This window comes from Hemiscyllium ocellatum, chromosome 2 (assembly GCF_020745735.1).
Source record: "Hemiscyllium ocellatum isolate sHemOce1 chromosome 2, sHemOce1.pat.X.cur, whole genome shotgun sequence".
NCBI lineage: Eukaryota > Metazoa > Chordata > Chondrichthyes > Orectolobiformes > Hemiscylliidae > Hemiscyllium > Hemiscyllium ocellatum.
The window spans coordinates 44,110,074-44,136,203 of NC_083402.1; the positions used below are offsets into that span (position 1 = coordinate 44,110,074).

Consider the following 26,130-nt stretch of genomic DNA (forward strand, 5'->3'; position numbering starts at 1 on the left):
CCTCTCTAAGTTCACCCCTCAGCCTCCATCACTCCAGGAAAATATCCCCAGCCTTTTCAGCCTCTCTCTATAGCTCAAATCCTCTAACTCCGCCAACATTTTTGTCAATCTTTTCTGCATCCTTTGAGTTTAACATCTTTCCTATAGCAGGGAGACTAGAATTGAATGAAGCATTCCAAAGTGGCTTAGTCAATGTCCTGTACAGCCCAACTCCTATACTCAATGCACTGACCAATAAACTACCAAACACCTTCTTCACTTGTCTACCTGTGACTCCACCTTCAAGGAACTATGAAACTGCATCCCTCGGCCTCTTTGTTCTGGAATACTCCCCAAGTATATAAATCCTACTCTGATTTGTCTTTCAAACAAAACACCTCACATTTATCTAAATTAAATACCATCTGCCACACCTCGGCCCATTGGTCCAACTGATTAAGGTCCTGTTGTATTGTGAGAGAATCTTCTTCACTGTCCATTACACCACTAATTTTAGTGTCATCTGCAAACTTACTAACCATACCTCCTATATTCACATCCAAATAATTTATATAAATGACAAGAAGCAGTGGACCCAGCAGCACGGTGGCTCTGTGGGTAGCACTGCTGCCTCACAGTGCCAAAGTCTTGGGTTCAATTCCAGCTTTGGGTGACTGTCTGTGCGGAGTTTGCACATTTTCCCTGGGTCTGCGTGAGTTTCTTCCGGGTTGTCCTGCTTCCTCCCACAATCCAAAGATGTGCAGGTCATGTGAATTGGCCATGCTAAATTGCCCATAGTATTAGGTGTATTAGTCAGAGGGAAATGTGTCTGGGTGGACTTGTTGGGCCGAAGGGCTTGTTTTCACACTGTGGGGAATCTAATCAATCCTTGTGGCACACTCCTGCTCACAACATCCAGTCCAAAAAAAACCCTCCACCACCACCCTCTGTCTCCAACCTCAAGACAATTTTGTTTTCAGTTGGCTAGCTCTCCCTAGATTCCTTACGATTCAACCTTGCTAACAGTCTGCCATGCAGAACCTTGTCGGACGCCTTGTAGACAATGTCCCCCTCTCTGCCTTCGTCTATTTGCTATTTTACTTCTTCAAAAGAAACTCAATCAAATCAGTGAGGCACAATTTCTCATTCATAAAGCCATGCTGACTATCTGTAATCAGTTTCTGCCTCTCCAAATCCTGTCCATCAGAGTCCCCTACTCATCACTGACGCCAGATCTATACTTCCCTGGCTTTTCCTTACCTCCTTTCTTCAATAATGGCACCACATTAGCTAGCCTCCAGTCTTCCAGCATCTCTGTTAACTCTATTTGCCAAAGCTATCTCATGTCCCCTTTTTGCCTTCCTGATTTTCTTGAGTATACATCTACTGCCTTTCAGCGCCTTGAGGGATTCGATTCCTGCTGCCTATACCTGCCAAATGCTTCCTTCACTTTCTTGACCAGAATCTTAATTTTTCTAGTCATCCAGCATTCCCGACACCTAACAGCTTTGCCCTTCATGCCTCTGGACTCTCATTACTCATTTTTGTAGGCCTCCCACTTTCCAACCACCTTTTAACCAGCGCATGGCTTTTCTCAATCAACTTTTGATAGTTCTTGCTTAATACTATCCAAATTGGCCTTATTCCAATTTAGATATTTAACTTTTAGATCAGGTCTATCCTTTTCCCTAACTATTCTAAAACTAATAGAATTTTGATCACTGGCCCCAAAGTGCACCCCCTCTGACACCTCAGTCACTTGCCCTGAGGTGTCCAAGAGAAGGTCAGGTTTTACTCCTTCTCTAGTAGGGTCATCTGCAAACTCCACATGATTGTTGAATGCTCTCATGAATTGTTGAGCTCAATATCTCAAATGATATTCAGACAACCCTAGTGAATCTGAACTTGATTTTCTGGTCCCGTTAGGAAATGTCTGAGCTTTGTCCTCAATGTTTTGAAGTAGTGTTGGTGCCAAAAGCACACCATACCAATCCCTGCCAATAATATTATCTTCAATATATACAAAGGCATTACTGTGGAGCTGTGATGAAACATCTCAACATATTTCACTCAAGAATATGTTCCTTGAATTCTTTCCTGTCTCATGCTACTTCATTTATTCTGCAGGTAGAAGCCAGTTTGCTATAAAAATTCTACTTACCTGCATTCGGGGCATAATCTTATAGCTGTTCATCCTTTCAGACTCTGCCAGCTTTGGGATTTCCACACATAAAAGAACCTTTACAGAATGAGCACAAGTTCACAAATTATATTCTTCATTTTTCGATAGAATCACTATCCCTAGTTATAGTTTTAACCACTAACAAATAGGAATGTGAATCAATGATACATCAATTAATAGTAAATGTAAAGTCACTATAGACTATAGGAACTATAAGGGTGCTCTCTCATTACAGAGTGAGGGAGAGACAACCAGTGATCCCTTAACCAGGCCTCAGGTGAGCAGAGGGATTGAGAAAGCAGGACCTTCATGGTGACCTCAGCTCATGTGGGAACTGAACCCACATAAGTTGGCATCATTCTGCATTACAAACTAGTTACCCAGCCAACTGAGCTAATAGAATTAAATTCACTCAAGTGAGAATAACAGACAATAGCACCTTATCTCAGCCCATTTCCTCATAGATAGACTTCCTGAGGGCTTCCTTGTGGAGGTGTACCCAAGAACAGCAGTAGGTCATCTGATCCTTTGAACCTGCTCCACCATTCAATGAAAACAACAGCAAAACAAGTTCATCTTCTACCTCGGCTACACCTTCCCATATTCTCCTCATATCCATCAAGTGACTTAAAGACGATAAGGCCACAAGAAGTAGGAACAGGAATAGGCCATTTGGCCCCTTGTGCCTGCACTGCCATTCAATAGGACCGTGGCTAATCTGACATTCCTCACATGTACTTTCCTGTGTTTCAACTGCAAGTCCTGTTTCTGCTACTGATTAAGAATCCATTTACCTCAGCCTTAATTATACACAAGGACTCTGTCCCCACAGATCTCTGTAGCAAGGAGTTCCAAAGACTGTCAAATATCTGGGAGAAAAAAGTATTCTTCATTTCAATTTTAAACTGGTGTCCCTTAATTCTGGGACTATGCCCTCTGGTGCTAGACTCTTGCCATGAGGGGAAACATTGTCTCAGCATTTACCCTTAATTTCTCTAAATTCCAATTAGTACATACTCTTTTTACATACTATGTATCCAATCTGTTTGTAGTATATGAAAATATATTTGAGTTGAATCGGTCTTATAATTAAGCAGACAGGGATCTCTGGTAGATACTTCCGAACATTCACAACCCCCATGAATGCACAGTATTTTGCTAAGTGCTAAATAACCAATACTTTGAAATTATTGCCTGTAGACAGCAACAGCCTCTCTGCATCTATCCATTCAAAACATCTCAGAATCTACATTTTCTCGAGACTGCCTCTAATCATTCTGAACTCTAAGGCTAAGATTTCTCAGAATCACTTTGAAGGGAAATCAAAATATTCCAGGGACAGAATTCCCTCCCCACAACAACATTATCTGGAAGGAATGTGAAGGCCCACAAAATGCGACACTGGAGAGCATTCAGGTTTCAGAATGCTGGTCCTGGTAGTAACAAGTATTAGGCCTGTGGACAACAGAAGAGGAAGCCAATTCTTGTCCCAATCTACTCAGTTAACATACTAAATGAGAGATTGCCCACATTTGAACTTCAAGGGGCAGACAGATTACCCATTGCTTTAGAACAGATTAACTGAGGGAGAGTGGGTGTGCAGAACCAATCATGGCTGCCCTAGGATGTCACTGTTGGCAGAATGGATATTGAGTGTTTGGGATCTTCAATGGGGTTGGCACCCCACTCACACATCAGAAGGCAATACAGAGGTTAGCTGCACTGAGGAAAGGCTCCAGCTGTTAAATGGATCCTGGCTGTTAGATTCCAAGCTAATTAAAGGCAACAGACATCTGGAGGTCATGGGAGAAATTAGCTGCCAAAATTAGTGCATTTTAAGGCAGATTGTAAACTGAAACTAAAGAACTGCTGGATATCTGAAACAAGCAAAAACAGAAATTGCTGGAGAAACTCAACAGATCTGGCAACATTTATGGACAGAAAACAGAGTTAACATTTCAGTTCAAAATTTTGGTATTATTTGTTTCAGATTTTAAACCTACTTCAATATTTAAGTATTGACTGGGAAAGTAACCGAACTCACAGAAACCCTTAAATCGGGTCATAAAAAACATACCTTTCCATTCATGTTGACATCGAGAAACTGCACTGGCGTATAAGTACTTAATTCTGCAATATCTCCAACAGTCAGTTTAGCACCAGCAACTTCAAGGGCCACAAATACATCAGACACAAACTCATGGTGTTTCCACTTCATCATCAAATTTCCAGCCCATCCACCAGTCTATTTACAAAAAATATAAATATGCACACGTAAATCTCAGATAACAGTAATTGCCCTTGACCACTGGCATTACCAACTGTACTTACCACTCAATACCTGACTCAAAATTACAAGGCTAGATCAAATTGATTTCTTAAACTTGCCAGAATAAATTTTGAGAGTTCAACAGATTTTTGACCATGAACCAAAGTTGTACGTTTATTCCACCACCTCTTGTAAATAAAGTTTGGACAATTTTCAACAACATTAATCATTGGAATACCAACATGGAGGTGGATGTCCTGATTTTGAAAGAGAACGTTTTCCAGCAGGAAGTTTTATCACTCCATCATGAAGAAATAGGTTTTAGCCTTAAAATTAGAGCCTGTTTAGTGATAAAATTAAGAATACACATCAAAAATTCAAAAACTGCTTTTCAGAAAAAAAACTCAAAACATACTGAATTTAACTATTTTCTTAACATTAAGAAAATCGAGTAAATGCAAAATTTCTAATGAGTGTCTTCATTGTAGAAAACAAGGCAGATGCAGCTCACTGAACTGGGGTCAAAGCTTGTTAGTAAAATATGCTTCACAGAAAAGTTTCTATGTCAAGATTATTTGCTATTTAAGTGTAAATTATTGGACAAAAATCCAAGCATTCAATATTCTGGCGATGACAATGTGTGTAGTGTAATCATACAACTATTTACTATGGTTCACCAATTGCCTGGCACAAACATGACAAGTAAACATCAATAAAAACAGAAATTGCTGGAGAAATTCAGCAGGTCTGGCAACATCTGTGGAGAGAGGGAAAGTTAACGTTTCGAGTCAGGTGTGACTCTTGATCAGAAAAAGCTTGAAACATTAACTCTTGTTCTCTGGCCACTGATGCTGCCAGATCTGCTGGATTGCTCCAAAACTTTGTTTTTTTTTCCCTGAGATTTCACAGCATTTCGCTTTTATCTGAGACTTCAAGAGCACATAGTTGAAAATGTGTTGCTGGTTAAAGCACAGCAGGTCAGGCAGCATCCAAGGAATAGGAAATTCGACGTTTCGGGCATAAGCCCTTCATCAGGAATGAGGAGAGAGTGCCAGGCAGGCTAAGCTAAAAGGTAGGGAGGAGGGACTTGGGGGAGGGGCGATGGAGATGTTATAGGTGGAAGGAGGTCAAGGTGAGGGTGATAGGCCGGAGTGGGGTGGGGGCGGAGAGGTCAGGAAGATGATTGCAGGTTAGGAGGGCGGTGCTGAGTTCAAGGGAATTGACTGAGACAAGGTGGGGGAGGGGAAATGAGGAAACTGGAGAAATCTGAGTTCATCCCTTGTGGTTGGAGGGTTCCCAGGCGGAAGATGAGGCGCTCTTCCTCCAACCGTCGTGTTGTTATGTTCTGGCGATGGAGGAGTTCAAGGACCTGCATGTCCTCGGTGGAGTGGGAGGGAGAGTTAAAGTGTTGAGCCACGGGGTGGTTGGGTTGGTTGACCAACCAACCCAACCACCCCGTGGCTCAACACTTTAACTCTCCCTCCCACTCCACCGAGGACATGCAGGTCCTTGGACTCCTCCACCGGCAAAACATAACAACACGACGGTTGGAGGAAGAACGCCTCATCTTCCGCCTGGGAACCCTCCAACCACAAGGGATGAACTCGGATTTCTCCAGTTTCCTCATTTCCCCTCCCCCCACCTTGTCTCAGTCGGTTCCCTCAACTCAGCACCGCCCTTCCAACCTGCAATCTTCTTCCTAACCTCTCCGCCCCCACCCCACTCCGGCCTATCACCCTCACCTTGACCACCTTCCACCTATCACATCTCCATCGCCCCTCCCCCAAGTCCTTCCTCCCTACCTTTTATCTTAGCCTGCCTGGCACTCTCTCCTCATTCCTGATGAAAGGCTTATGCCTGAAACGTCGAATTTCCTATTCCTTGGATGCTGCCTGACCTGCTGTGCTTTAACCAGCAACACATTTTCAACTACTTCAAGAGCACATAGTCAGGCTGCTCAAATGGCAGACATAGCAGATAGAAACTCCATGAGTCAAGAGCGGTGTGTTTTTTTTAGTTGACAGACCACAGAAAGGCAATTAACAACAAAGGATTCAGTGCATAACAGGGTGCAAGAGCAGAAAAACCTAGGTGTAATGATTATTGAAAATGGCAGGGAGCGTGAGAAAATGGCATTCAGGATATTAAGGTTTATAAACAGAGGCATAGAGTTATAAAATTCTTGTTTGGCTTCAGCTGGTGTATTTTATCCAATTCTAGGCAACAAGTTTAGGAACAATAGGTTGAAGTTTCCTGTGTTTACTTGAATGAGATTCATAGTGTCAAGTCTGCCATGGTCCATTATGGCCTTTCTGAGCAACCTTCCCTTCCTCAATGCATTAAATTTGAAACTATACCCTTTAGAGTGCTTCTCATGGAATCATGCAGCTGAAGAGGTAGACGGGTTCACGACTACCAGGACATTGTGACATTCATGCCATTGGTACCACATTCAAAACCCAGCTGCACCCAGTTACTGCCTGTTACACTGAGATCCTGCACTGTTACCCAAAGGAAATGATCCAGAAAGGGACTTAGCAGCTTGCTTTGTCAAAAGCGTCAGGAATGGATGGGGTGTTTGAGGAAAGAGCACTGCTTCTTCCGACTGACCACCAAAACAGGTCGTTCCGCCAGTCTCAACCAGCCTGAATACTGATAGCAACACAGGCCAGTCCAGAGTCCCAGTGAAATGCAATGCACAGCACTGAAGGAAGAAGGTGAATGACCTTGTATTCTGTAAGACACTCTCAGGGTCAGCATTCACTCTAACTCTGCCATTATACACTCACCTTACCTTGGACTACATCTCTCAATATTGTATAAATCAGGTCCAGTCAAGAGGTCCCACCCATCTCATCCTCCCAAAATGTCAACTCTTCCTGCCCTCTGTACTTTACACTCACTCACTGGGGAGACCTTATCACGTTTCCTGCTTCTGAACTGCAATAACTGGTTGTTGCCATTGCTAGGTAACTGTACCCACTCACACATTGTGAAGTGGCACTGATTAAGGAAAGATTTGGAAGCTGCTTACAAAAGAGGTGAGGACACTAATAATGGAAAGTGGATTAGTAATGAGGTGCAAGTGCATGAAATAAGGTAGTTGCCAATCATTAACATGATTCGGACCTCACTGTTTAAGCCCTAAGCAGAAAATCCATATTTTTTAATCTTAATGTTGAAATTCTTACCTTTGTTTCACTTTTTCTTGAATTTTCCAAACATTCTCACCATTGTCCATGTTGCTCAAGGGAGCAGAAAACTCTCAAACTTTGGAGAAGGCTCAGAAAAGATAGGGAATGATGGTTCCAGGGTTAAGAGATGCCGGTTGTGTGGACAGATGAGAACCTGGGTCTTTTTACAGCAGAGAACATTACAGAGGTTTGACAGAGGTGTTCAAAATGTGATGGTCTGGACAGAGCATAAAGACAGAGACTATTCCCATTGGTGGAAAGTACCCAATTCTCTTTTGGAAATACAGTTGAATTGACCAACATTGTGCTCTCAATCACTGCATTCCACATCCTAAACAAATTCTCATTGCTGGATCCAAAAGACATCAATTTAAAATCAGAAAAAGATACAGCAATGAGGATAAAGATATATTTTTTATGCAGCGAATATTTAGGATCTGGAATGCAGTGAATTGAGAGTGCAATGTTCGTCAATTCAACTGTTATTTCCGAAAGGGAATCGGATACTCATTTGAAAATAAAAAGAAGCAAAGGTAAAAAGCAGGAGTGTGGAACTAGCTAAGCAGCTCTTCAGAGAACCAACAAGACTTTGCTCCCTCAGTACTATTACAATCCTGTGATTCTATTCCATAAAAATCCACTGACAACTCAGGGAACTCCAGGCTATCGTCAGATGAATTAAAGCTCCGGAATAGGTGTAGGGGAGTGTGTAGGCTTAGTGTTTTCAGGAATACAGCATGAAGTCTTAAGTTAAAAATCACACAACTCCAGGTTATAGTCCAACAGGTTTAATTGGAAGCACACTAGCTATCGGAGCATCGCTCCTTCATCAGGTGATAGTGGAGGGCTCGATCGTAACACAGAATTTAGAGCAAAAATTTACAGTGTGATGTAACTGAAATTATACATTGAAGAATTGATTGTCTGTTAAGCCTTTCATCTGTTAGAATACAGTGATAGTTTCACTTCTTTCATGTGTAAATCACAAAACTTTTTTTTAAAGTTAATTTAAAAAAAGGGTTTCGTGATTTTGAAAGAAGTAAAACTATCACTGTATTCTAACAGATGAAAGGCTTAACAGACAATCAATTCTTCAATGTATAATTTCAGTTACATCACACTGCAAACTTTTGCTATAAATTCTGTGTTTCGATCGAGCCCTCCACAATCACCTGATGCAGGACCTTCGCTCCGAAAGCTAGTGTCCTTCCAATTAAACCTGTTGGACTATAACCTGGTGTTGTGCAATTTTTAACTTTGTACACCCCAGTCCAACACCGACATCTCCAAATCATGAAGTCTTAAGGATGACAAGTGCACACATGGTCCTGGGGAATGGATGGGCAAGAAATGATGTATAAGAGGATGGACTGAAGTTTATGGATTGTGAGGTCTGGATATAATTGCACAGGTTAATATGCAAGGTGAAATGATCAATGTTACACACATGGTTGGAAAACAATAATAGTAGGGGCGAACTGGGTGTAAATCAGCACTTAAACAGAAAGTCACTAAACAGTTGGCTGAAGGTTAGACATTAGAACAGAATGTTAATTGTTGGACTGGCACTAGGCTGAAGGGAAATCAGGAGAGTAGAGAATAAAATTCTCTGCAATAAATATCTAAAGGAAAAGTGAATGTGCAGTGAGTGTCCAAAGAAACAGGGAATAGAAAGAAGGATATATAAAAAAAATTGATGAATCACTCCACTGATGAAATATGAAGCAAATGTGTTTTCAGATGTAACTATATTTGCCCCACTGGTAGAGGTCACACGCACCTCCTGTGTAATCAATATCCTTCCTCATGAGCTGCTGCCAGGAAAACAGCAAGACAAGACTGGGTTCAATCATGCCAAAGACCGCACAGAGAATAAAAAGAAAAATACAGTGCACTTCCAGAGTTTGCAATTTATTGAAGCTTTTCCAATGAAAGGCTGGAATTTGTCTGGCACTGGATCACGTATGTGCTCCTTGGACTCGGCAAAGTGAGGAGAGTTGCCATATAAAGGGCCTAAGCAGAATGTAGGAGGTTTAATTGAGTCAAGGCCAACAAAGTTAAAGATAAGGGAATGGTTGAGCTGAAAGACTGATGTAGCAGTATTTTGGCAAAAGAAGGCAAAGAAACAGATTTAAAATGCTCGTGGTTTGGGGAGTAATGCTTACCAGATTAGATGTTGAACTAAGTACAATTAAAGGGGATGATGGGGGAAATGGCTGGGGGGGGGCGTAGGGTTGAAGATGGTTATTCTAGTAACCCAGATCATAACAGTAGGAAGTCTGTGAGATGCAGAGTCAAGGGGAGGCACCTCACAATACAGTTAAGGACAGGCCATGGAAGGACATAAGGTCAGTGACTTCAAAGCAAAGAGATGACAACATGACTGGAGATAGAAATTGAAATCACTGAAGATGAGGAGCACAGAGGTTCTGGGAGGAAAGGAGGGATGTTGGCTCAATAAATAAAAGACTTGGGGTGTTTAAAGGAGGGGAAGGCGTGGGAATAGAAAACAGGGGATGCACATGGGCGGCACGGTGGCACAGTGGTTAGCACTGCTGCCTCACAGCACCAGAGACCCGGGTTCAATTCCCGACTCAGGCGACTGACTGTGTGGAGTTTGCACGTTCTCCCCGTGTCTGCGTGGGTTTCCTCCGGGTGCTCCGGTTTCCTCCCACAGTCACAAAGATGTGCGGGTCAGGTGAATTGGCCATGCTAAATTGCCCGTAGTGTTAGGTAAGGGGTAAATGTAGGGGTATGGGTGGGTTGCGCTTCGGCGGGTCGGTGTGGACTTGTTGGGCCGAAGGGCCTGTTTCCACACTGTAAGTAATCTAAAAAAAAAACTTCACCAATACTTTGGAAAATGCAGTTGGCATCGTCAGGCCAGGCTGAAAGGGCTCAGTAAAGAGAAATGCATAACCACAGCTGAGTCAACTTTGATGGAAGTACAATCACGTACAACTAGGTCATAGAGGAACCTCGATTCTTCGTGGACACGGACAGAGAGTATTTTGTATAGTTAATTGAATTCCGGATAACATAGTTTAGCCAAACATCGGGACCTTACGATCTTGTTTGGATAATCAAAGGTCGGATAATTGAGGTTCTTCTGTATTATAAAAGACAGTTTTGTGAGTGAATAGTCATTCTGTATCAAAGTCAAGTGGGGCCAGTTATTACTGATAACTGAAGCCAGCAATTGCGATAGGAGGTTAAAATCAAGCCCCTGTCAGGAAAGCCAATGAAGTGGAGGCTGGGCAATTAGCATTGTTTCTCATCACAAGGCAACAACTGATGCCTTACTGGGTCCTTCAGAGAGAGTAGCACTCAGAGTAACTATTCAATAAGGTTGGAGTGACATCAGAGTTATGGGCAGAAGATTTAAAGGGGTCAAGACAGCAGGGTGGGGAGAATTACAAAATGGCATGACTGGGTGACAAGAAGATGAGAAAATAGGAAACAAGGGTGTAAAGAAAATGCTATAGAGAAATAACTGTAATAGGCCAGTCAGAGGTAACATGGTGTACAGGCCATGAAGGACAGCTTGATGGATCAGAAAATCGAATCATTTCCTTCCCCTTTTGTCATCAGAAATTAGAATCAAAGGTTAACGAATTGTGTAATAAGAGATTGTCCGTGACAGCTGTGGTTCAGACCCTATTAATGACAATTAATAAGCCAAGAACATTTCTTGCAGAAACTACAATTGCTTTCTCAAAACTAAAACAATAATAAACTTACATTTCGCACAGGCCCATTTGCAACCTTGAGCAAATGACGAGCTATAACGTTGTAGGACAGTGATTGGTCAGAATACTGTTTCAGGTAGCCGATGAGTGAACTCAGGGTAACATTGGAAAACACCTTTAAACCATTAGGTCCCATAGTGACCTTGTAAAGATCAGGGATTCCTTTTACATCAATGAGAACTTGATAAGGTCCATCTTTCTTGTAAACTCCTATGGGAAGAGGACATATTTGTTTTTAAATCTTTGAAATTATTTGTACTGTCAAGGGCAAGAGATCTTTAAAATACTAAAAGGTTATTGACCAGACCAGACCACCCTCAAATATGTCACGAACGTAGCCTAGACCCTAGCTTTTTCTTATTTTCAAGGTAAATGTCAGGTGCTGTGTTCCGGACGCAAGGTCAAACTACTCTATGCTAAGCAAAACATAATTTATTCAAACACTAAAGTTAATATACAACAAAAGAAAGAAGAACTTGGCATAACACAACTACTAAAAATTATTAACAGAATAATAGATACAGTAACTATTACTAATTAACTGTGCCAATACAGTAACACACCCTTGGCAAAAAGGCAAACTCAGAAAAAACTGATTTTGTCTCACATGTAATCCAGCAGCCTAGGAAGAGAACCCCTTTTGGTCATAATCGAGAGAGGGGAAAAAAAAGCTTCCACCTCTTTGAGACCTCAGCAGCAACTGCTGCTGAAGAAACTAAAAACCTAAAATCCCTGGTTCTGTGGGTCGGAGCTTGACCATACCCACTCAGGCTGCTTTTATTGTTGCAACTTTTGAAAAAAAAACGCTCAAGGCTTCACAAGTTGTTTATCATCTCAAAGACTGCTCAGCACCTGTCCCCCAGTCTTTCCCTAAAATAAACCAGCACAAAATACACCTCTTAAAGCCATAGCATTATTACAGAAGGACAAAAATCTTTGCATCCTCTGGCAGATCATCAACCTCTCCCCCTTACCGAAGAGAATAGGACTACGTACACTTACAAATCTCTAAATTAGTTCAGTTAAAGCCTTCCAACTTGGTTTAATGTAAAGTGTTACATGGCCAAGGAGATAACCTTTACCTTCAGCACTTTTGAGATTTTTGCAATCTAGTGAATTCGATCACATACTGCACCTGCTTCCAACTCTAAGATGTATCCTTGTAAGTACTGCCACTAATGTATCAATATGTTAAAGACACCTTCTCCTTGACTGCAGGTAAATTAGCAGGGTCAGGATCAACGTTTACCATCTTCAAATGTCAGGCCCAAAAATGGGCCTTACTTTAGACAATACATGCCGACAAATGCATTGTTAAATGAAGACAGGAATTATTTAAATTAGTTGTCTCTTGTGACAAGAACCACAAGCCAGGTACGACCAAGGTCCAGAACAAACTTTTTTGTTCCAACTTTGGCTTTGACTAGGCCCGGCACCCATCTCACATTCAGCAAAAATAAATTTCTGCATTTTTGGCACTGAAATCGATATCTGATAATGTTGCTGTGCTTGAACTTCTTGACCTGAGTGCATGTTTCTTTCCTGTTCATTTCACCTCCATTGGCTACATCTCACACAAACAGTTTGTGTTTCCAGATAACTTATACCAATCAATGTAGTGACAACACTACCCACAACTCCTCATATTCCGAAAGCCACGTCACAACAAAGACACAGTAGAAGATATTTACTGAAAGTAGTCAAAGGAAACAAAACAAATCAGAACTGGTAGAAGGTAAATCATATTGGCAAACATGAACTGAATGTACTTTGCTCTATGACACACACAATGGCTGAGATTAGACAGGACGATCTTGGGGCTAAGAAAATCAAGTCATTCGCCCATTAGATACATGGCCTTGAGTAAACTGATTCCAATTTACTATGGGGGGGGGGGGCACAGGAAGAGTCCCATACTCTCGTCTGGAGGCAAGGTGTCAATAAAGTTCAATGAGCTACTCTGAGGCAGTTATCCTGGAAGCCACCAGGAATTAAGAATGAATCTTGGAATTAATGGGTTTTTGGATGGGTCCACTGTGTGTCACAGTCAAGATTTATCTGTGTTGCGGTGGGGATGTCCCTCTTTGACACTCAGTGCCTAATGGAGAGAGTCAGGATATGGTAACAGGTAGGTGATTTGCCACTGAATGTTACCCCTCCTCCTTAAATGTCCTTATATTTGGCCCCTTCCTCCCTCCTCCTCCTGCCAACCTCCCCACCTGTCCTGCCTCAGATGTATTCAGTTATGCTGTGAAGATTCCTGTTGAAGGTCTCGGAGTGTTATCGACAGTAAGAAAACGGTCAAAGTGCAGCTACGAGGACACCAGATCTTGCGGTTTGGATTTCCACTCTCCTACTATGTCAATGATGGGCTGATAAATACCTAATTGCATTTTAAAAAAAAGTCATCATGTTGAAGTGAAGCGAAATTAGACTCCAAATCCTTCTCCAACCACTTTAGAGGAAGTTTCCATCATTGGATCGAAATTCTGCCCATTTTTATCAGGAAGGCAGCAAGGACAGCTGTGACATAAAAAGACTGGCAAGCTTTTCCAATTAAATCTTCCATTCAAAACATCTCACACTTTTGCATTTTGATCAGTAATGATTTATGCACAAGATATATCTACTGGTCAAATTTACACTGCAGTGAAAATGGTGCCAGATTCATACTCTGAACCTTTGTTGAATTATCCGACGGACTCAGGCAGGTAGTAGTGCCATAAATGGTGAAAACCCTTCAGGTTGTAAACAAATTGGATAAAGGGTCTGACAGCAACTGTTGAATTTAGTGAGGCTGAATCACCATTTCCTTGTTAGCAGAGAAAATGTCAACCATTTCACTAAAAAAAATGTGTACAGTTGATGAAGAAGCTGTTGTTGATATTACATCTGTACTGTCCTATACACATAGCCCTCCCTTTAGGTGGAAAAGACCATCGTGTTTCTGTGAACAGACGGAACTTTGCAATCTATTTCACAATTTCCTTCACTTTCATTACCTTTGGCAGTGTCTCCATGTACAAGTTTGACAGCTTCACTCGAGTGCTCTTGCATTAATAGATATAGCTGAGTTAGTTCTGTTGGCTGGTACCATTTGAGACCATCCTTTGAGAAAAGCATGCTGGTGGTGCCCTCTGCTGGACTAGTGGAAGATACAATTTCACTCAAGGAGCTCCGAGTACAAGGTGTCCTTATCTTGGGACAGCTTATCAAATCCTTTGGGCAAAAATGAACACAAATTAGAAACATATTCGAACACTATAAGCTGATCAATACCTAAAATGTTAAAAACTGCAAAGTAAGTCCAATAAAATATGGATCATGCCATTCAAATTGCTACAGTTCATTGGAGCAAATAATGTGCCCACGCATTCTCCTTTTTTTTTAAGATGTCATTGTGCAATTTGAGAACAGGATTTGCTAGCCATGCTATTGCTAATCAACCAATACTTATTAAAATAGATTAATTTGTCATGTAACGTTTACCACATTTTTAACACTATGTTTATTTGTTCAAGGATTGTGGGTATCACTGGCCAGGCCAATATAAATTGCCTTCCATAGGTTACCCTGAGAAGATGGAAGCAAATTGCTTTCTTGAACTGCTGAAGCCCTTGAGGTATAGCTACACTTAGGATAAGAAAGTTTATAGTGGCTGCAAAAGAAAGGCAGTATATTTCCAAGTTATGATAGTACATGGTTTGGAGAAAAACTTGTAGGTGGTGGCATCCGCATGCAAAGCTACCCTTGTGCTACTAAGGTGGTAGAGATCATGAGTTTCTAGAGTTTTGATAAAGAATGTTGGCGATTTACTACAATGCATCGTGTAGATAATGCATGCTGCTGCTGATGTGTCAGTGGTGAATTTTGAAGATAATGGGTACAGTACCAATCACGCAAGCTGCTTTGCTCTGGACGGTGTTGAGCTTTTGAGCATTCTTGGAGCTGCACTCATTCAGGGAAGTGGACAATATTCAATCATACTCCTGATTCCTGCCTTGTAGATGATACAGAAGCTGAGTTAATTAGTGCAGAATTTCTAGCCTCTAACCTGCTAGTATAGCCACAACATCTATACAATTGATCAGTTCAGTTTCTATGTGATGATAACCCCCAGGATATTGATAGTGAGGGATTCAGAGATGTTAATACCATTGAACATTTAGAGCAGCCAGTTAGATTCTCTCTCATTGGAAATGGTCATTATTTGCAATTGTGTGGCATATGTGATGACACAATGACTTTGAGAGGTATACTTTGTCCTGGTTTCTTTATGAAGAGAGGTTGAGACAGAGGTAGCGAGCAGTCTGTTCCAAGCCAATCAAGTAAGCAGTTTGTGAGGCTTTGGATTTTATTTTTAATGTCGTAACAATAGAAGCAGCCTGAATGGGTAGGGTTAAGCTCCCACAGAATCCGGATTTTAGTTTAACTTTAAGTAGCTGTTGGGGGTTAGGAATCTGCTGCACATCTTTCCTTGCCACAGCAAAATGCTCGAGTTCTTTCTTGATGCTCTTTCCTCCTAGACTGGAGAATTACATGCGAGTGAAGTTATTCCTATTCTTCTTTTGTTTGTATTTTAACCACTGTGTAAGAATAAGGTGTGTCTTGCTTCAGGCCTGGTAGACCAAATTGCATTTAAAAATAAGCAAAGGTGGGGTCTAAAATATACTCAAAATATATTTTGAAGAGGTTTAGTCTGGTGCATGTTGCATACATGTTATTTGCCACTTCTCAACCAAGCCTGGATCCTGCTCAGGTCTTGCTGCATTTGGACAGGGAAGGCTTCAGTGTCTGAGCAGTTGCAAAAAGTGCTGAACATTGCGCAATCATGGGTGAACATCTGACCTTACGATAAAGCAAACATTAATGATGAATCAGCTAAAGGTGGTTAGGTGTGGGATATTACTCTGAGACATTCTGCAGTGATGTCCTGAGGGGACTGACCTCTGACAAGAACCATCTTCCTTTGTGCATGACTCCAACCAGTGGATGGTTTTCCCTGAAGCCCAATTATTGTTGTATTGTTGATGCTCCTTGATTCCACAATTGGCCAAATGATGCTTTGATGTCAAGGACTGTACAAAGACTATCAAGTACTGCACAGTTGAAACACTACCTCCCTACTTTTATGTTCAATTGGCTTTACGATATATAAAATTCCATAAGCTTGACTAATTATTTACTGCACCTGCACATAAACTTTTTGCAACTCATTAACATAGACATTCAGATCCATTTGCATCCCAGAGCTCTGGGATTTCTCACCACTTAGATAACATGCTTCCTTTTTATTCTTCCTACCAAGATGGATAATTCGACACGTAACCATTATATTCCATTTGCCGCATCTTTGTTCATTCACTTAACCTGTATGCTTTTGGTTTAGCCTCTGCATGTCTTCTTCACAACTCACTTTCCTCCCTTTCTTTACACCATCAATAAATTTGGCAACAATACTCTTCATCCCTGCATCTAAGTAATTTATAGCAACAATTAAAAGTGGATGTCCCAGTACCGAACTCTGTGGCACACCACTCTTTACGTCCTGCCAATCTGGAAATGATCAACGTATGCCACTCTGCTTTCTGTTGGCCGGTGAATCTTTATCACACCAATGTGCTATCCCCTGTGCATATAGGTCTTATTTTCCACAACAGCCTCTGATAAAGCATCTTATCAAATGCTTTCTGGAAATCTATGTACAGTACATCTACTGATTCCCCTTTATCCACAGCATGTGTTACCTCCTCAAAGAATTCCAACAGATTGGACACCATTACAAAATTGCTTTGACCCTGCCTGATTATCATGAATTTATCCAAGGGCCCTGCTATCATTTCTTTAAGCGTAACTTTTAATATTTTCCCATGACAGACATTGAGTTACCTATCCTATAGTTTCCTACTCTCTGTCTCCCTCCCCTTTGTTTTAAACAGAGGAGTTATATTTGCTCTATTCCTATTAATGGGATTGTCTGCGAATCGGGGTAGCTTGGAAAATTAAACTAAAATTATCAACTATCTCACCAGTCACTTCTTTAACAGCCTGGGATGAAGCCCATCAGAACCCAGCCACTTGTTCGCCCACAGCTCCAACAATTTAGTGAATAATTCTCTGGTGATTATCTCTCTGCCTCAATGAATTGGATTGTAGGTCATCCTCTTCACTTACTATTCAGCTATTGATACTTTACTCACACTGTCTGACACTTCTGATCACCTGCAGAGACTTATTATTTAGCGTATCAATAATCCACTCACACCATTTATGTGATTTTTTTTATCTCTCTGGCTGTTGACCTCTCTGTCTATAAATTCTGTGTCTGTATGTTTTTCTCCACTTCACCTGGCAAAGGGACAGCACTCAGAAAGCTTGGTGTGATTTCAAATAACCTGGCGTCATATGACTTCTGACCCTGCAGTCGTTAGCATTGCAGTTGCTAGCTTTTAGCCAATTTGCTTCATCCCCTGTGGTATTAAGAAATGGCAGAATACACTGGATACTACAAATATATTGATCCTTGACAACATACTGGCAGTGGAGGGTCAAGAGTGTGGTGCTGGAAAAGCACAGCAGGACAGACAGTTTCCAAGGAGAATCAATGTTTTAGGCAGAAGTCCTTCATCAGGAATCTGGCAGTGGTAATGAAGGTTCCTGCTCCAGGATTGGCCGCACTCCAAGCCAACCTAGTCTAGCACAATGTCAATGTGAAGACACCCCTAGCCAGCAGTGACCTATAACATATTTGGATTTTACATTCAATTGGAGGTAGAGAGTCTGAAACTTTTATTTTACAAATGTAAATAAGGAGAATTATGAGGGCATAAAAACAAAGCTGGAAAATTATCTGAAAGATCAATACAGATATTGGCAGATATTTAAGGGGATATTTCAGAATACACAGAATAGATACATGAAAACAATGAAGAAAAATGTTAGCAGATGGACCTACCAGCTGTCACTGACTAAAAATGTTACAGATCCTATCAGGCTAAAAAGAAACATCCAAAGACAAGTGACAAGTCAGATGATTTGACAGAATATAAAAAATAGCAAAGAAAAAGTTAGGTGAATTGGCCATGCTAAATTGCCCATAGTGATCAGGGATGTGTGTGTTAGGTGCATTAGTCAGGGGAAATGTAGAGTAATAGGGCAGGGGAATGGGTTTGGGTGGGATACTGAGAGTTGGTGTGGACTTGTTGGGCCAAATGGTCTGTTTTCACATTGTAGGGATTCTATAATACAATAGAAAAAATGAGGGAATTACAGTGTAAAAGAAATTGAGCCAGAAATATAGAAACAGATTGTAGGAATCTATATAAATATTTCAAGAGTGAACAAATTTTTTATAGAAAGAGACTAGAGAATTAATAGTAGAAAAAACAGAAATGACAGATGAGTTGAACTCGGATCTTGCATTGGTCTTTAATTTAAAGGACACATGTAACATCCCAGAAGCAACGATGAAGCAGGAAGTGGAAGGGAGCGAGGAACTTTGGAATAATTTCAAAAAATTAAAAATAAGGTGGTGCTGGGGACAAACCTAATGGCTGGAATAACATGATAGGTATAACAGGCACATGCTGAGGGTCTAACTAATGTAACACATAATCCAAAACTGTATAAAATAATTAAAGTAGAGAGACCCTAACAAATTATCAAGGTGATGGTGCTAAAACAGGACAGTAAGGAAGATTTTACAGATACAGAGCAGTGTGATGAGGTCACATGTAACACAACATGAACCCAAGATCACGTTTGAGGCCATCTTTAAGGGTATAGAACTTGGCTATCAGTTTCTGCTCGGTGATTCTGCGTTGCCGTGAATCTTGAAAGTCACCTTGGGGGACACATACACGAAGATCAGAGGCTGAATGTCCTTGGCCACTGAAATGTTCCCCAACTGGGAGGGAGCATTCCTATCTGGCAATTGTGTGGAGTCCATTCATTCATTGCTGTAGCATCCGCATGGTCTCACCAACATACCGTGCCTCAGGGTATCCTTGCCTGCAGCATTTGAGATAGTCAACATTGGATGAGCCACATGAGTATCTGCTGTGGTGTTCACACGTGATGGGGAGGTCAGAAGGAGGCTGAGATGAATCATTCACTCGGCACTTCTGGCCGAAGGTGGAAGCAAATGCTCAGCCTGGTCTTTTGCATGGATGCAGTGGTCTCCCCATTATTGGTGACGGAGATATTTGTGGAGCCTCTTCCTGTTGTTGTTGTTTAATTGTCTATTGCCATTCATAGGTGGATGTGTAGAACTGCACATCTCAGACCTGTCCATTGTTACTGTTATTACTTAGTCCTGCCTACAATTATGTGCTGCATTAGCAGTTTGGCACAGCACTACATGTTGGAGCTCATTTGTAGGTATGTCTGGTGCTGCTCTTGGCCTGCTCTCCTGCGTGGTTTATTGAAACCCTTGGCTTGCTAGTGATAGTAGAGTGAAAGATTATGACATTATAGGTTATGGTTGGATATAATTCTGCTGCTATTGATGACCCACTGCCCAATTCTGGAGTTGTTAAATCTGTTTAAAACGTATTCTGTTTCTCATAGGGGCAATACCATACAACAGGACGGAGGCTGTCCTCAATTCTGAAGATGGGAGGTGGAATGTTTAACTGCCTGGTTCTGGGTAGATATGACCTTTGCTTTCGCAGCTTTCAAGGACAGGCAGAGTCTCTCGTATGCAGAATTGAAGAGATCAACTGTGGATTGCAAGTATCATGCAGAGTGGGCAACACACTGGAGTTATTCATATATTGTAGGTTATTTATATCTTTGATGGTCAGTTCAGTTCTGAGGTTAAAGAGTTTTCCATCTAGGTAATATTTAATACTCACAAGGCATCTGTTTTAAATCTCCCACACAAACCAGTTGCAGTCATCCCATCATGACACTGGTGAGTTTGTGATAATGTTTCTGGGCGATTCAAGTCTTTGGAGAATGTCCACAGGGACTTGGGGCTTGCATATTTTTAATTCGTTCATGAGATGTGACTGTCTTGGATTGAGCCTCAGTGATAGAAGGGGTGGATGCTTGTGGATGTGGTATCAATCAAGTCGTTACTTTGTCCTGGATGGTGTCAAACTTCTTGGGTGTTGTTGGAGTTGGACCCGTCCAGGCAAGTGGGGAGTCCTCCATCACATGTGCTTTTCCAGTACCACACTCTCGTCTCTGATCTCCAGCATCTGCAGTCCTCAATTTCTTCTAGTACTCCATCATACTTCTGACTTGTGCCTTGTAGACAGTGGACAGGATTTGTGGAGTCAGGAGATGAGCTCTTGCTATAGGATTCCTAGCCCCTAGTGCTTTGATTTGATTGATGAATACAATAAGAGCCTTTGATTTTTTTTTCACCTGAGTATTTTAGTTTGATTTGCCTGCCCAAATCAGCAGTTCCTCTGGATGATCTAATGTCATACTGTGTTTCAGGCAATACTTTGTCAGCTACAGGAAGTAAATGATTCAGGAGAGTGCATGCCACCACTTTCCTTACTGCAGACAAAAGGGAAATAACTTAATTATTTCTATAGCATGATTTATCTCACTCTTGGAGGTAGTTATGATTGGTGCATTCCTGAATTCAGGGCTTATCAAGCAACGGAGATCTGTGTCTTCTTAAATCCCCAGAATGAGTGCAATGAGGTCTCCAAGAGAGCAGAAGCCCACCATCTTCAAAGACTTCCGATCAAATACCATCAGAGATACACGCCATGTTGTATTTCATCCCAGTCAATAACTACATCCTGTATCTGCTATTATCCTTATCCTGGAAACTTTAATAACCCCTGCTGAGCCCTCCCCCTTTAACTTTTTACATAATTTTCTACTCAACTGAGTAGCTCCCATTATTTAGTTTAAAGTCAGAAGCGAGATTGATGAATCTCCACTTGTTTCAATGAGTACAGCTATAACAGTATCTAGAAGATCAGCACCATCAAGAGCAAACTAACTTGCTTTGCTGGCTCCCCAACCATTACACATCCATTCCCCCATCAACAATACACATTGGCAGCAGCTTACTTTACCTATAAGATGCATTGCTCAAGATTCCTAAAGCAGCATTTGCCAATCTATTGCCAAAGGACAGGACATCGGACTCATAGGAACACCATGAACTGCAAGTTCCTCTTCAAGTCATATACATACTGAACAAAATAATTCTTCTTTCACTACCACTAGGTCATTATTCTGGAGTGCCCTCCCTAACAGGAGTGTGGGTATTCCTAGCTGTTCAAGAGGGGTTTTGCCCCCATCATTTCCAGGGTAATGGTGTTGGAAGTAGGTGTATTGCCAATGAAATGATGGGCTTTTGCCCGAAACGTCGATTTTCTTGCTCCTCGGATGCTGCCTGAACTGCTGTGCTTTTCCAGCACCACTCTAATCTAGTATCTGGTTTCCAGCATCTGCAGCCCTTGTTTTTACCCTGCCAATGAAATGAAACAAACCCTGCCAAATACCTGCCTGTCATCAGAATATCTATGAGGAAATAACTACAAAAGGGGAGGCATGTATGGATGGAATTGCAAGGGGAAGTGGTGGATGCAGATACAGTTAAAACATCTAAAACATTTGGAAGTGTACATGAATAGGAAAGGTTTGGAGAGATGTGGGCCAAATGCAGGCTGGTGGGACTAGGTTAATTTAGGAATATGGTCAGCGTGGACTGGTTGGACCAAAGGGTCTATTTCCATATTATATGACTCTATGAGGACCACTGCTCTTCTGATTTTATGTAGTAATGACCTGGTTCTGGGTAAAGGACATAGAGTTTCAAAGCTTAAGGAGCTACCACAGGAACAATGAGATGAACAGTTGCCTCGTTGGTCTCTCTGCATTTGCTGAAATGATACCATTGCAATCACTTTTGAACCTGTAATTACATGTCACTAAATCATAAATATCAGGTCGACATCCACTTTAGTGGGACTATCACCAATGTGTAAAGCAGAAAGCAAATCTAAATAAGTGCACATTCTTCAGTGTCTCTAAACAAAAGGGAAAATATGCCATACTCAGCAATCAGAATGCAGAGCATTGAGGATACTTGAATCAATCCATAATTTGGGGCCAGAGGTAGCAGAAACAGATGAGATGTAAGCTATCAATGGAAAAACAAATAGATGCAGGTTTTACAATTTTTTTGAAGAGACAGGTCATTCTGACATACTTTAATAGTCTTGCAAAGATCAAAATCTTGGAATATCTTACCTGATAATATTTCAGGAGCACCATTACCAAAGACACTGCTGCAGATGAAGAAGGCAGCTTACTAACACTCTCCCGAAGGGACAACTATGAGAAAGTATAGTCCCCTACCCCGGAAGGTTTGAAGTCAGGTCATTTAATTGGGTGAGACAGTCCAGTACAAGTACCCTGCTGCCTTCCCACCTCCACCCAATTAAGTCAGAAGGCGAGAAGCCTCAAGGACAGCCTTCCTGCCCAAGTACTAACTAAGGCCCATGATTAATATCCACTTACAAGCCTCATCCTGTCACTGCTAGTATGTAACCTGCCGTGGGTGGTAGAGTGCTAAGTGGGGAACCACACACCGTTTGAAAGACACTCAGTGCCTGACTGAGGAACCCAGCAAAAAACCAGTCCTCCTTTGTTCAGACCTCCTCTTCCACCTGGCCTACATCCCCTCCTCACACCCTCACCCTGTCCTCACTCGGCCTTTAGGCTTGTTGATCCGAGGTCAGTGAGGGGCAGACTGTTGGCAGCAGTCATTCCTCCTACTGTCCCTGACGGGTCAAGGAAGTCACTTGACTCAGGATGGCCACCACCCTCACGAGGCAGGATTTCCACCTCTGGGGTTCTATTTCCTGTAGAAGCATTAGTCAGTAAAGTTCCGATAAGGGTTTAATTCCTGCACAGCTACCCCAACTGAGTGACTCGGTGTGCCTGTCAGTTCTTCAGCAGGGCAGTAAATCCCCTATCGCCAACATTACATCCACCTCCACGTGTGCCACAAGGGTGACACTTCCATCAGTTCCCGCATACACAAAATGATTATTTAAAAAGCAATGTGTCAGCCATGGAAACATCTGAGGCTTTATCAGAAAGATTCATAGAGTCAGCAGGTGTAGAATCTGAGAGTGTAGAGTGGAAGAACCACAAAGGAAAAAAAGACCCTCATGTGAGTTACACACAGGCCTCCTTGCGGGAGTTGGGATGGCGGGGGGTAGAAAATACACCAGGATATAGAAAAGGCAAGTAAGAAAGGCACTATTACAATAATTGTGGGGGTCTTCAGTATAAAGGTGGACTGGGAAAATCAGGCTCATATTGGATCTCAAGAAAAGGAATGAGTAGAATGTCAACACTATGATCTTTTGGAGCAACTAGGGGTAGAGTCCACTGGGGGACAGGCGATTCTGGATTTGGTGATGAGTAATGAGGTAGACTTGATGAGAGTGAAGGAATCCCTAAGGGGCAGTGACCACAATGTACATTAGAATTCACCCTGCAGTTTGAAACCGAGAAGACTGAATCAGATGTAATAGTATTTCAATTGAGAAAAGGTTTAGGGGTGGAGCTGGCCAGAGTCGATTGGAAGGTGAGCCTAGCAGGAAAGATGGTGGAACAGCAATGGCAGGAGTTTCTGGTGGTAATTCAGGAGGCCCAGCAGATTTAGGAAAAAGAAGCAGACAAGGGAGAGCAGTCAGAGAGAGCATAAAAGCAAAATAAACAGTATGTAATGCAGTGAAGGTTAGTGGGAAGCCAGAGGATTGGAAAGCCTTTAAAACCAAGCAAGAATAACTTAAAAAGCAATATGGGTAGGGGGAACAAGATGAAATTAGAGAGTAAGTCATCTAGTAATTTCAAAGTTTGCAAAATGAGGCAGGAGTGGACATTAGACTGCTGAAAGATGAGGTTGGAGAAATAATAATGGGGAACAAAGAAATGTCAGATGAACTGAATAGGTACCTTCCATCCGTTTTCACACTGTAAGACACCAGCGGCACTCCAGAACTTCAAGAGAATCAGGGGGCAGAGGTGAGTGTAGTGGCCCTCACCAAGGAGAAGATGCTGGGGAAGCTGAAAGGTCTGAAGGTGGATACATCACCCAGACCAGGTGGACTACAATCCAAGGTTACAATTATAGAATCATACAAAATAGACCCTTCGGTCCTACTAGTCCATGCCAACCATGTTCCCAAACAAAACTGGTCACACCTGCCTGCATTTGCCCCACATCCCTCCAAACCTTTCCTATTCATGTACATATCCAAGTGTCTTTAAAATGTTGTAAGTGTACCTGCGTCCATCACTTCCTCTGGCAGTTCATTCCAGACACGAACCACTCTGTGTAAAAATGCTGCCCCAATGTCCTTTCTCCTCTCACCTTCAAAATATGCCCCCAAGTTTTGAACTCCCCCACCTTACAGGAAAGACCCTTGCTATTCACCTTTTCTATGCCCCTCATGATTTTATAAACCTCGATAAGGTCACCCCTCAACTTCCTATGCTCCATTGAAAATAGTCCCAGCCTATCCAGTCTATTTTTATAGCTCAAACATTCCATTCCTGGCAACATCCTGGTGAATCTTTTCTGAACCCTCTCCAGTTTAATATTATCCTTTCTGTATCTCTGACAGAGATAGCTGTTGAGAATATAAAGGTATTAGTGGTAATTTTTTAGGACTCGCTAGAGTCAAGCAAAGTCCCAGAGGACTGGAAAATGACAAATGTAACATCCCTGTTTAAGGAGGGATGGAGGCAGAAGACAGGAAACTATAAGTCGGTTCGCCTGACCTCGGTCGTTGGTAAGATTTTCGAGACCATTATTAAAGTTGAGATTGCAGAGTACTTGGAAGTACATGGTAAAACAGGGAGGAGTCAGCATGGCTTCAACAGGGGAGGTCATGCTTGACCCATCTAATAAGAACTCTTTGGAGGAGTAGAGTCAAGAAGTCATAGAGATATACAGAATGGAAACAGACTCTTCAGTCCAACCCGTCCATGCTGACCAGATATCCCAACCCAAGCTAGTCCCACCTGCCAGCACCCGGCCCATATCCCTCCAAACCCTTCCTATTCATATACCCATCCAAATGCCTCTTAAAACAAATAAGTTAGACAAACGAGAGCCAGTCGCTGTGATTTATTTGGAAGTTTTTAAGAGGTCTTTTACAAAATGCTGCACAGGAGGCCGCTAAATAAGATATGAGCCCATTATGGTCGGGGCAAGGTACAGACATGGACAAAGGATTGGCTGACTGGCATAAAGCAGAGAGTGAATAAAAATGAATTATTTTCAGGATGGCAACCAGTGGCTAGTGGGGTTCTATAGGGGTCAGTGTTGGGACACAGCTATTCACATTATACATTAAATATCTGAACGAGTGCACTGAGGGGTTTGTTGAAAAGTTTGCAGATCATACAGGATGGGTGGAGATACAGGTAGCATTGCGGAGGCGGGGAGCCTGCGGAAGGGCTTGGACAGGCAAGCGGAAAGGGCAAAGAAGTGACAGATTATACACAACGTAGGAAAGTGTGAAGGTATGCAATTTGCTGGAAAAATACAGACGTACACTATTTTCTAAGTCAGGAAAGGCTTCAGCAATTTGAAGCACAAAAGGAATTTGAAGTCCCAAACCAGAATTCTCTTCAGGTTAACATGCAGTTTCAGTTGGCGGTTAGGAAGTCAATTACAATGTTAACATTCATTTCAAGAGGGCTAGGTTACAAGAGCAGAGATGTACTGCTGAAGCTATGTAAGGCTCTGGTCAGAACACATTT

General features: G+C 41.9%; 1 protein-coding gene across 3 annotated transcripts in view; it reads right to left on the reverse strand.

Annotated features, from left to right (window-relative positions):
- LOC132822962 (uncharacterized) overlaps positions 1-26,130 on the reverse strand; it is a 196,561-nt gene that overhangs the window by 85,503 nt on the left and 84,928 nt on the right. For all 3 annotated transcript variants that reach the window (XM_060836424.1, XM_060836434.1, XM_060836416.1), the window contains 4 exons: positions 14,373-14,589; positions 11,363-11,580; positions 4,239-4,406; positions 2,141-2,218 (listed from right to left, as the gene is read on the reverse strand). In XM_060836424.1, the coding sequence (XP_060692407.1) occupies positions 2,141-2,218; positions 4,239-4,406; positions 11,363-11,580; positions 14,373-14,589 (681 nt within the window). The remainder of the gene's footprint in view (positions 1-2,140; positions 2,219-4,238; positions 4,407-11,362; positions 11,581-14,372; positions 14,590-26,130) is intronic.